The sequence below is a fragment of the Crinia signifera genome, chromosome 4, assembly GCF_055691185.1.
Source record: "Crinia signifera chromosome 4, ASM5569118v1, whole genome shotgun sequence".
Classification (NCBI taxonomy): Eukaryota; Metazoa; Chordata; class Amphibia; order Anura; family Myobatrachidae; genus Crinia; species Crinia signifera.
The window spans coordinates 191,229,722-191,243,056 of NC_139220.1; the positions used below are offsets into that span (position 1 = coordinate 191,229,722).

Genomic DNA, 13,335 nt, shown 5'->3' on the forward strand with positions numbered 1-13,335 from the left:
TACTAAATATACCAGAGAGAGGTGGCATGCACAAGTACATGTCTGGGATGCACCTCTCAGAATGCAGGCTGAGAGGGAACTGCAATACAAGCTGCTACTCACTGTTGTTAAGTCCTTGAACTTTAACCTTTCCCAGGTCAAGAGGAGGAGCCACATTGACAATAAAGGGGCTCTTAGGGATGGGATCCCCTCCATATGTTACAGAGACAGTTATGTTACCCTGTAGAAAAAGACAAGAATAATGAGTAACATAAATTCAACGACAATTTTACCAAATTTACTGCAAGTATACCTAGAAACAATGACTAGTAACTGCAATATCATTACAATAATAATCAATCCATAAATACTAATGTGTTTCATGAAATAAAAATACACATATTATATTGACTATACCTGCTGAATGGCTGTATACTTCACAGTGAACGAGTAGTCATGGTTATCAATTATTTCAAAATCTTGCACAGCTTCACCCTTTATAGAGCCAGTGAACTGAACATCCAGTTTTGCTTTTCCAGCACCCTTAGTGTACACTGTGAAGTGGGTGGGCTTTCCGACCTCCACTCCTGGATAACAAGAAAGAGATGAGAATGTTTTATTTTCTACCCCTACACATGGCATTAGCTGAAAAATGTTTCCAAACTAAGAAGACACAATAAGGAAGGCATTGCTGGTGGCGCCCTCACAGTACTGATTATCCCAACTCTTCTGCATTCAAGGAGCGGTAAAGTTTAAGTTACCTGCTACATTTTCCTTACGTGTTCGCTTTACTGTAGGATAATTATGAAGGTATGATGTGAAGGATTATGCTATATCACTAAACACTAAGCCTGAATTCACCAAAAGAAATTGTAACAATGATTTATATTAGCTCCAACAGCGTGTTATTATGTAGCACATTGTAAACAAACATAGGGGGGCTATTCAATCCTGGTCGCATTTGCAGGCCTAGCAATTATCAAATGACTGCGCATGCATTTGGCTCACAGTACGCATACAGGGAGCCATCCTGTGATGAAATCCAGCATCTCTTTAACAGCTGCCCTAGGCAAGTTGATTGACAGGAAGCCAGCATTTGTGGGTGTCACCCAGCCATTTACTGGGAGTGTCAGGTAAAACACAGGCATGCCCAGGCGTTTTCAGGGAGGGTGTGTGATGTCAGCTCCGGCCCTGATCAGTCTGTTTTTTATCGCACCGGAGTAGGTCCAGGGCTGCGCACAGACGGCACACAATAAAACATCATTTCATGGTGAGCATTTGCGAATGGATTTACAGCTCATTGCAGGGCTGTGAAATTTTTGAAAGCTGGCGGGATTTAACTCTGGCGATTAACTGACAGCAGGGCTCTGTAAATTGGCAGCCCAGCGATCAGGTCTGACTAACCCCCACCGTTCCACCCATTTTCCTTTCTCACAGTTTGTCATAAAGTTTCTATACATGAAAGGAATTACGTTTCAGTTAAAGGAAACTTTGCGGTGGTGATCATAACAGTGCTCAGTTGTATTTAACTATCGATAATCCAACTCTTACCTGTGCGGTTGAGTCCTGGACCCTCTGCTCGTACTTTGCTGGCATCATGTGATGGATCCACCTTAACCCGGAAGGGGCTGATGGGTATTTCCTGTGGTAAAAAAATATATAAATGATTACACTTATATAGTCTATCAGTAGAAAGGACTCAGGAGACAAAAGTAAGTGTTCACATGTCATGTTGCTGTATTGCTTCCTTAGAAGAGGATTTCTAAAAATGCACATGCAGCGATTGCCATAAATCCCCCCAAAAATAAATAAATGAAAAGGCTTTTTTAAGTAATGTATCTGTGTCTGGATTTAGCTGTTTTCGCTGTTAAATCATGGAATTTATTTGTGCTAGCTCTGTAGTACCGCACCTGGTCAGCGAATAGCACCATGATGGTATATTTCCCAGCACCAGGTGGAGTGTATTTCACTGTGAAAGTATCATTATCATTCTTAATGATGTCAAAGTCAATATCTGCTTCTGCTGGTCCCACCACGCCAGGTGCGCATTTAATGCCGATGCTGACATCCCCTGTAGGCAAAAGAAAGCAATGCAGTCTAAGTGATATCAATATAATAAAAGTATTCTGCTATAATAACCTGTTCACACACCGTGTTATTCCATGACAATGACCATGCAATGTCCTATATATAGGATATATATATATATATATATATCCTACTAAGCAGAGCCTTACCTTGTCCTGCCTCACTGCAGTCTACAGTGAAATAAGTTGGCTCATTGGCTTTTAAACCTGTCTTTTCTACACCGGGTCCATAAACTTTAACTTTGTTGGGGTGGCTGCCCTCACCCACTGACACCTTAAATGAATAATAAAATGCATTAGAAAATGTCAACGCAGACTGCACAATTTACTGTACATAATAAATATGTTTCAATATTGAATAGAATGTATGCAGTACACAATAATCAAACACTGAAAAACAGTTGCCACATATTACTGTATTAAACGCACCAACCAGTGCACCAGAGATATCACTCACCCGGTACGGGCTGTTAGGGATGTTAACTCCTCCCCATGAGATGATGATAGTGTGTTTGATTGGCTTGGTCGGTACATAAACACACACATATGTATTATCTCCATTGTCTTTAATCTTGATGTCAATGGGTGTTCCCTCTGCATCCTGAATGGACAGACAAGACAAAGATGTCTTTATCAAATATATTTCATGTGCTTTTACTTTAAAGAAACATAATTATTCACACATCATAAATTCCTTACCATCCAGAATAATTTTTGTCCAATACTTAAAAATCCAAACACATACACACTTGCAGCCAACTGCTTTATATTCATATATTGTGTACTATATTGTGCATTTCTATGATAATGTTCAGTTACCTGTGCATAGATCTTCAGTTCAGCAGTTCCAGCAGCACGAGCATCAATAGTGAATTCAGCAGGGTGTTCTACTATGCAGCCTGTGGGTTCTAGACCTGGCCCAAATGCTTTAACCTGGAGAGAGATGAAACAAGAATGTTTGGCTTCTGTGTGCACTTCCTGTAATTGTACAATAAGCCGGATCTGCATTTTTTTCTACAAATAAACCCTCGTTCACCTTCATCCTACCTACTCATGTCATCATTTCTTGCAAAGAGCCCTATCTATTTTTTCAATAAGCCAAAGTAGTGTTATCTCTTTCCTCCTGACAGGATGCCCCCACCATTGCCCCCGTCAGTATCCATGTTCATATGTCAGAGATGTTCTGTGCTCCTTTGATGCTAGTAATAGTTTTCCAGTCATATAAAATATGTTTAGAAAGGAACAAGGGATTATCAAAAGGATCCTACAAAGGTCAGAGTCCAGTTAGACAAATGTGTCCTCCTCACCCTCCCTCATCAACTTATAAAAGAACAGCTGTTCGGAGAGACAAGGATACCAGTGACATGAGAGCAAGGTGACTGTAACGGAACTCCAAGGTGGCCTCTGATATCCCTAATAATCCACAGTTTGGTTTGTGTGTGGGTTATGTTTTATACTAAATGAAAAAATACATCATCAAATTGCCATTTATACAGATTATGGGCCTGATTCGGGTTTGATCAGCCCCATTTCCGATGGTGGCGGTCTGCGAATTAGTGAATCTACACATGTGCAGACCCCTGTGCGAGCGGCTTTGGTGAGTATTACACTCACCAAGGAGTTTGCACTGTCAGGGGTGGGAAGGGGGCGGACAGGGGGCTGGTGCAGGTGAACACCCAGCATGTTATGGGCATCCCCATGAAAATACCAGGCGTTCCCCTGGGAATGCAGGTGGGTCGATGACTGCCGGGATGGGCGGCTGACATCACATGGTGTCAGCACCGTACCCTTTTTTGTCCATCTCCGTCGGAAATAAAAGTCAGTCTAGAATTGCTTTAATTTGTGAACAGGAGAGAAAATAATTTGATGGTCAGTGACCATCAAAGGATTTTTCAACCATGTGGCTGCATGCGAGGGGATGTGTAAGCATACACATCCCCTCGTATGGAAATGTAGGGATTCGTGTGCCAGGGAGAGGCGGGCGTTTGATCGGAGTTTACCTATTTGCTAGGCTGCGAACATACAGTACTCAGCCTAGTGAACAGGCCTGAACAGGCCCAATATTAAATATGATTATAGTGAATGGGAATCTCCTGTTCGCGGTACTAATATACTGTTGAAATATTCATTTTTGAAACGTCCTTAAAGTAAAGGGTACATTATGTAGCACATTATTTGATGTGTGACAGCTACAAATTGCCTGTAGGTGATGCTATATGACTTATCATGACTATGGACAGCATTTTATCTCATGATAATGTACAGGCTATATGCAAGTTACAGGGCAGGCACACTGGTGCAGCCCACATTGCCATGCACTGCAAGTTACAGGGCAGGCACACTGGTGCAGCCCACATTGCCATGCACTGCAAGTTACAGGGCAGGCACACTGGTGCAGCCCACATTGCCATGCATTGCAGGTTACAGGGAAGGCACACTGGTGCAGCCCACATTGCCATGCATTGCAAGTTACAGGGTAGGCACACTGGTGCAGCCCACATTGCCATGCATTGCAAGTTACAGGGTAGGCACACTGGTGCAGCCCACATTGCCATGCATTGCAAGTTACAGGGTAGGCACACTGGTGCAGCCCACATTGCCATGCATTGCAAGTTACAGAGAAGGCAAAGCAAGATTACTGAATTCAGATCAAGGGGGTTCAAATGAGGGGATACATTAGTCTAAGGGGTTTTTCTTGCTGTATGGAGGGTCCCATAGCCATTTCAAGTCAGCATCTAGACTTGATTTGTATACCAGCTATGAACAGAAAGATAACTGTTCACTATTTGTGCCTCACAACTATTTTCCAGAGAAGGAAGGACAAAACAGAGAGATAAAGGGGGAAATTTACTAAGATGTGTATTCTACTTCACATGGGATGTAGCAATGGACAACCAATCAGAATCTACTTCTTATTTATTTAGCACCCTCTGGAACATGGGTCTTCAACCTGTGGCCCTCCAGATGTTGTGAAACTACATGTCCCAACATGCATTGCCACATTTTTTCCTATAAGAGCATGCCAAAAAACCTCAGGGCATGCTCGGACATGTAGTTCCACAATATCTGGAGGGCCACAGGTTGAAGACCTATGCTCTAGAAGATAGTAGACATTATCTGATTGGTTGCCCATAGCAACATCCCATGTGAAGTAGAATACACATCTTAGTAAATTTCCCCCAAAGTATCAACTAACCAACTCCTATCCTTTTACAAACACACCCTGTAATGTTATCGCATTCCACATTGTCTCAATGCACACCTTAGCTTATCCCTTCATTTGTTTTGTTCTGTCACTGGTTATTTGTCATTTACACTAGATGCTCCTATATGTTTAAAGTTGGTCTACCTACTAATTCAGAACATTTCACCCACAGAACATATTATTACTTGACTATTACCTTTTCTGGGAAGCCTTTGTTGCTAGCGGGTAGAATATGAGCAATGAAGGGACTATCCTTGATATCCTCATCATCACAGATCACATGCACAGCATACTCCCCGGGCTCAGTGGGCCAATAGCGAACATCACATGATCCATCTCCCTTGTCATCACACTCAATCTTTGCCTGTGAGGGGCCCTCAATGGAAAAGCCTGTGGGGTACAAATCAGGGATGAGAATTATTTTTACAAACAAGTTCAATGTACAGTGATGTATGACATATGGTGATTTGCTTGCGATCTTGCTTTTTTATATTTTAAAATGAAATCCGTGTTGTACAGTATTTGTCACTGAGAGAATCTTACCAAGTGTTCCAACTTCTGTGCCTATAGCTTCCACCACAAAATCAGCTGATTTGCCCACCATGCCCGTCTCAAGACCAGGACCCCATGCTCGCACTTTTTGAACTCCTACTTCAGGGCTGATAATAACTTCAAATGGGCTGTGTATAAATTGAAAGGTTAAATGAAAATTAAAATAATATATCAGAAGCAATGAAAGGTAATACATAAAGTAAGAATGCAGTAAAGATTGGTAAAGAGTATAGAGAGTAGTAAAATACAACTTTGGGCATTCAAATTACATAGCACAGCGTAATGTGCACAACTAATTGATATAGTGAACATAAATTTGTGAACATTGGAACTTGGGCACATTTAGGGGTGATGTTGTCATGAATTATATAAGAAGACATTTTGGGGGGTATGCAATGTGGGATCACGGCTGTCGATCCCTGCCGACAGCCGTGATCCAGGCCCGTTTGCAGTCAGATCGACTGCATGACGACAGACGGGATTCAATGTCCTGCCTGCCGATGGGTGCAAAGGGGGCGTCGCCACAAAAACGGCCGTGGATTGTCGATCTGCGGTCTGGATAACGACAATCCACTGGGCCCGAAAGCTTCTGAAGTCGGGCCCGTTCTGCCGTCATCCTGCATCAATGCTGTCGTTAATGACAGCATTGAATAGGGAGCTGCTGCTATTTCCCACATTGGAAATAGCGGCGGCACATTGCATACCCCCATTAGTTTGAAATATAATTAGACAAAAAAAAAAAGAATACATAAAAAAAAAAGACCAGAATTGCGGCTCCATTTATTGCAAGATCGTACCTTTCCAAAACTTGTGTGTTCTTTACATAATGTCACAAAGCACTTATGAGAACAGGACAGGATTATACGTGTGTGTACTATGGGGGGTTAGTCTGGTTGATTCATTCAGATGCGAAGTCGCACCCTTGCGAGTCAATCGGAACCCACCCTGCAAATAGTGGTATGCCCGTTCCTCCTCGCAGCGTAAGAATATCAGTGCGCTGCTTCCGATGTCTATAAATGCAGCTGTACCGTTGGCCAAATCAATGTGGTGAAATTCCTTTCCTGGTCTGCTGCATACATAGGTTATTTCACAGTTCCCTGAGGAATTTTTTGGAGTTACACCTTAAATGCCAGGAAAGCCTTCTGAGATATGTATGGCTTTTTCTGTTATAACCCAAAATTGGAGTTATAAATTAAATATATCATAAACATATACAAAATGTAAAGTCTATGCAAATACAGTGGTTGACCCTGGTGATAACGCTCTGTGATATATAGTACCATTCTATACCTTTTTCATCAGATATTCTGCCCCAGTCCAAGTGAGGCACAGAAAGGAGGCACATGAAGCCAGTCTATATTCATGCTCACCTTCTTGGGATGGCGTGTCCACCCCACGTGATTGTTACAGTATATTTTCCTGGCACTATTGGGTAATAGTCACATTCGTACACACCATTTCCAACATCACGGACTTTCACTGGTTCCTCTGTGCCCTCTGATAATCAGGAAAGGTACAGGTTATGTGAGACACTTTCATCAGAGGCTATCACTAAAACACAATATTAAGCTGACTATTTATCATTTTTTTCAGTTTCGTTGTCATTTTGGGGTTCTCCGGTTCCCTGTTCAATAGGTAGCTTTCTGAGAATAATATATTATTTCCCTGCACTCAGAGTAGTGATTACAGCAGGGGTTCCCAATCTTTTTCAAATCATGGCACCTTAGAGTATCAGAATTTTTCCACGGCACCCCTAGGCCCCCCAAATAATATATAAAATTAAGTAGATTGGGTTTATATATGCTTCTTAGGTTCAGTTATGTGGCAAAGGACATGATTTGCTTCTGATTGTACACATATTTATGATTGGCAGCCACCAGCACTGGATTTGTCCATAAATAATTTCAATTGGTCCTGGACCAACAACCCGGGGCACCCCTGCAAGTGTACCGCGGCACCCCAGGGAGCCACGGCACACAGTTTGGGAACCACTGGATTACAGTAACCAATGCTCCGTTTGCATCTATACCATGTCAACCCTACAGTGAGACGGAAAACTGACTTTACTTTACACTTGGGCCCAGCATAGTACAGATAGATCTACAGTAAAAACATAGCCAGTCAATAGGTCAACCCAAAATGGTCAACATGAAAGGGTCAAAAGGTTGACAGGTAAAACTTAGATAGGTCGACAGGTTCAAACGGTCGACGTGGCAAAGTTTTTTAATAATATTTTTCCGTTTTTAGCATTTACATATCATCCACATAGACTACAACTGCCGAATAGTAACTTATTTTGAGTTCAGCAGTAGCTGAGTAAGCGAGACCTCACAGGTATACATTTCCAATAATTTGGCTCAGATATGGCGAAACATATAAAATGAAAAAAAAAAGAAAACTAACTAAACTTGTTTCGGCCATTTTTGTGTTTGTCAACTTTTTCTACTGTCTACTTATTCTTTGTCAACCTTTTGACCCTATCAACTTTTTGCAGGTGAACTACTTGGGGATGTACTTTTTACTGTAGATCTGTTGAACCACACTCCAGTCTGACACTGCTAGATATTGTATTTATGTCCACGTTTACATTGGATCTAGCACTGGAGGGCCAGGTTTAATAGTAGGATGAATTTGACATGGCTCAGTCCATGGTAAGGCATGTGCCATAGTAAACATGATGATGCCATTTCTATCAATTTTTTATTGTTACATTTGCATTTCAGTATATTATCATATAATCCGTATGATGTCTGTAATTGCTGCACTTTTAAAAATAAATCTTTGTTAATGTCCTACATGTGCTTCATTTTAAAAGTTAAATGTATTGATCTCTACTTACTGGGTCCTTTTACTGAGACTTTAAGTTCTCCACTTCCTGCTCCTTTGGTGAATACCTTGAAGTCAGCCACTTCCTTCACACGGACACCTTTGGGCTGCAGCCCCCGGCCAGAAGCTCTGCAGGCATTAGGGTTACATGCTGCAAAAGACGTAAGATGCTCTAGTTCAAAATTAAACAAATAAAGAGAAAGCCACCAGCTATACACTAGACAAATATGGAGACATATACCACAATCATTTGCACAACAATCATATACACACACACAGTGCTATCCTGGAAAGCTGGCATGTAGCAGAAGAACTTTTCAGGAATAGACATTAAGCCCTAAATTACAATGAATATTCCAAACATGTTGAACAATGTGTGCTCATATGACTGTATCATGAATATGCATTGTTTACACTGAGAGCTAGAAGCTACATGCAAGTGCAAACAGCAGACAAACAGACCGTTGCTCTCTTCTTGATTATTCCCTAAGTAGGGATGCAATTCATCATTTAGTATTTGGACAATCACTGAATCCTGTTTTATAAGATTCCAGTGCTACAATCTACAAATACAATCCTTTGCAGAATATGTAAAACATTGGGTTAGAAGAACGTGTATTTTGGAAGAGGGTTATTCATATACTCGAAAAAGTTGAATAACCTATCTGTATACATATATGTACAACTAAATAAACATATACATACATAGCTTAACCATGTTTCTGCTCAATTTTATTAGCGTTTCCCTAGTACCTATAAAGATGATTAAAATGAGAAAATTCTTCAGACTTTGGAACTCCTAAGATAGATAACGATATACTTTCCAATATAATCAATATTTTGGAAATGATTACAGCTTAATTTTATAAGAATCAGAGAGAGTACAGTAGAATGCACGATGTGAAGCGCAGTGTGCCGTGGAGGGGGCGTGTCACACTCACCACAAATGGCGTGTCTAGTTCAACATGTGGGTGGTTCTATGCTTAAATGCTTCTTGCTATGAGATAGTAACAATAACAATATATATATATATATAATATATATATATATATACTAAAACTATATATTCGTAGTGATACTGTATTTATTTTCTCTTCAATCAGTACAGTATACAATAAATGCAATTTGACCTTGTATGAATTCACCCCTAAGCATGTTTTCGGTGTAGTAAATGTTATTATATTGTGAACAAAGGACTGTCTGCAACTTGTAGGCAATACCTATATTTATTGGATGTGTTGTTTTCCATAATATTACTGTATATCATTAGTCAAATCAGTAGTAACACCAGATGCTCAATGAAAAATGACTAACAAAAAATCTTCTCCTAAGTGACTCAATACTAGCAACAGAAGCAGCAGCATGCTATAGATCAGTGCACACCAGCACAGATAAGGAGACCCTGTGTGACCAATCATATGTTGCCATGTGTGTGTGTGTCTCTCCTGTCAGAAATTCCCAAAGGGGGCATAATGAGAATAGTCAGCAGGGACTCCTGAGCAGCTACAGCAAATCACAATGATTAAAGCAAATCACTGTCCTTGTAAATAAACCCAATAGCAGCACCCCTGGCCGAATCTGTAGAATCCAAGGAGATTAGAAGTACAATGCCAGACCGCAGGAGATTTATGTCAAAAACCGGAGCCTCCTGCAGGATGCATGATGGTAGGCAACTATTGCCTACAGGCTACAGGTGAATGAGGGAGCTTTTGGTTAGTGATTAGGAGGATTAGGATAGACATTTGTCATATTGGGGTTGGAATACTTTTGTCTTGCTTTTGCCTGGATAAATGTGGGAAGTATAGCAAGAATCTATAGCTCTACAGCCATTAAGTGTCCTGTGATAATATCGAAAACCCCATCAAGGTTTCTTAAATACGAATACAGTACATGATTTAATAAGTTCTATATACCCAGGAAAGAAACAAATAGCAATAAGCAATAAGTGCACCTACGGCAATGTTTAAGATGTACTTTACTTGTAGTTTAATTACAACTGTTGAGTTATTTACTACAATATATGTATTACATATATATATAACTATATAGTATATAGTGTAACTGTCCTGATGACGGGCAATGCCCGAAACGCCGTAGACGCGATGCAGTAAAATTTGTTTGTTTCACTGAAGTCCCGGAGTGACGCTGTCTTCATTGCAGTATATATATATATATATATGAAACAATTTTGTCCGGCACTCCTGCATGGACACACCACAGTTGTCGCGTATTTTTCTTTGAAATTATTCTCTGAGTGACATCCATACCGGGACTTTTTATATATATATATATATATATATATATATATATATATATATATATATATGTGTCCAAGGTTCTCTATCAGAGAAATACGCACTCTCCACAATAATCAAAGTCAGTGAACTTTTGATAAAATCCAATTTGGGATATTTATTTCTTATAAGTTCATCATAATAGTATATCAACAGAAACAGCCCAGACGTTTCGGTCCAACAGCAGGACCTTTATCAAGGAGCGAATCTGAAGTAATGTCATGTCAACAACAAGTACAGCTGGGTAACACGGATCAGCAGGGTGCAGGTACCATGGCTGTGGTAAGTGCTGCACATACTTTTTGTACTTGCTTTTCATCACATCGCATTGCATTGCATGTACAAGGCATGCACAAGGCATGCAATGCGATGTGATGGATGCTATTTAAGCCCACAACGCACGCCGGGATCGCAGCGTGTATGGGCAGCTTTAGTAGTCAGTAAGTAGTGTTACATGCAGGACAGGTTCTGTTCACACTGAGCAATGTCCATATACACAGTGCTGTGCTCACACAACTCTACATATGATGCCATTCATTTAAGAAATTCAGTGCCATTGACTAACTAACTTCTAAAAAGCCGTATGCAGGTACTGCTACAGGACAGGCCATGCTTATACCGTGCAGGATTACACATGGACATGTTTCTTATTCTAACACTTGCTGACAATAAGATGTCCATGCACAGGCTGAGCCTGCTTTATCTGGGCAAGCCATGCCAAGGCTGTACCCTCTCACTCTTGGCAGGCCATGCTCAGGCCATACTAACTTGACTTGCGTGGTTTAGGTTTGGGTGGAGGTGGGGGGGCCACTTTCTTAGCCTTTTCAGGAGGCGGAGTGGCAATGGCCTGAGGGGTGACCTGAAGGGGAGGGGTGCTGGGTGCCAATGGCAAGACAGCAGCTATTGGGAAAGCAAAGAAACACGGGGAGAAAAGGTCACTTAAAGCAAAGACAGTTATGCAGAAATTGCAGAAACACATTGATCGAAAGTGGTAACCAATGATACAAGCACAGGGACATTTACATTTATACAATGGCAGACAACACCATTTAGACATGCAGCGGCCCATGCTAAATAATAGGAAATATCTACAACTTCTCTCATACCTGTGAAATCACTGGCAAGATATCTCAAAAATGCTATTATGGGTCAATGCAGAAAATAAAATGACAGCTTACACTAATGACTACAAACGTTCATGGACAGAAAACAACAATTTATCGGTGATGCTAATAATGTGCGATGGGCACTATTCTAAACAAATAACTATTACACGTGTGAACCAAGTGTTTTACATAAAGATCACAGGTGAATGTTTTAGGCATGTGCAGCTCTATACAGGGGCAAACGCAGGATTTTCAGAAGGGGGTTTCCAGAGAGGGGCGGAGCAAAGCACGCAGATGGACACTTAGGTGACCCAGTATAAGCCGGTCAGTTAAAGTATTATAGATAGACCAAATGTATATAAATAATAATAATATACATATATATATATATATATATATATATATATATATATACATACATAACAGCAGTGTAGACCCCTGGGCATAGCAATGTATTGGGGCCCCTACCTATCCTCCAGCGGTAGTGGTGGTGGGTGCTATGAGTGCTATGAGTGCTATAATAACCGCTGAGCATGTAGGGCCTGGATCACTAATTTCCACTAATTACCCCTTTACTGCACGGATAGTGGGAGATGGGGTGGGAGAAGGGGGCATTGGGCTGAATGAAGGGGCCCTGATACATAACTTCCAGGGTGGTAGAGGATGTTTAATATGCAGAGGAGGGGTGTATAGTGGACTGGGCTTATTATTCATCATTTTCTGGTGGGAGGACAGCTTGCTTGACTGCAGATATCTCCAGTTCCCGGAACTAGATTTCTTAGCATTTAATGGAATTAAAAACTAGAGAATCCCACTTACAGTACCAAATGGTATTGGGGACTAGGGGATCAGAGTTCAGGAGGCAGAGCAATCTGCCAACGAGTATATAAAACTACATACCAGGAGTGTGGAGCTGGAGCAGTAACCAGCTGCTGGAAGGCTGAGTTCTCTGGTTCTGGGCACAGTAGAGACAAATTACTAGTGTGCATCAAAGGGAGAGAGTCCCAGCTTTTGGAATATACCCTCAGAAAAACTCTAAATCAGATAGAAACTGAAATATCTGACTGGGAAGAGCAATTAACAGGCTTGGATGGGGTCCACTGCTTTGAAGTCAGATATCTCTGGTTCCCAAGGGCCGATTTTTAAAATTCTTGTACCCATGGAAAGAGGGGACCCTCAGAAACACCCCCCCCCCCCTGCGTGCGCTACTGCTATATTATCATTATCATTATCGGCAGCTGTAAAAGGGTACAGGCTGTGCCTAACCTCAACCAACTCAAGTTTCA

General features: G+C 41.1%; 1 protein-coding gene across 2 annotated transcripts in view; it reads right to left on the reverse strand.

The window, feature by feature from the left end:
• FLNC (filamin C) overlaps window positions 1-13,335 on the reverse strand; it is a 76,156-nt gene that overhangs the window by 21,512 nt on the left and 41,309 nt on the right. For both annotated transcript variants that reach the window (XM_083183272.1, XM_083183271.1), the window contains exons 9-19: window positions 8,663-8,800; window positions 7,194-7,320; window positions 5,815-5,951; window positions 5,468-5,661; window positions 2,886-2,999; window positions 2,524-2,667; window positions 2,217-2,340; window positions 1,890-2,050; window positions 1,531-1,621; window positions 397-566; window positions 103-220 (exon numbers count right to left, since the gene is read on the reverse strand). In XM_083183272.1, the coding sequence (XP_083039398.1) occupies window positions 103-220; window positions 397-566; window positions 1,531-1,621; window positions 1,890-2,050; window positions 2,217-2,340; window positions 2,524-2,667; window positions 2,886-2,999; window positions 5,468-5,661; window positions 5,815-5,951; window positions 7,194-7,320; window positions 8,663-8,800 (1,518 nt within the window). The remainder of the gene's footprint in view (window positions 1-102; window positions 221-396; window positions 567-1,530; window positions 1,622-1,889; window positions 2,051-2,216; window positions 2,341-2,523; window positions 2,668-2,885; window positions 3,000-5,467; window positions 5,662-5,814; window positions 5,952-7,193; window positions 7,321-8,662; window positions 8,801-13,335) is intronic.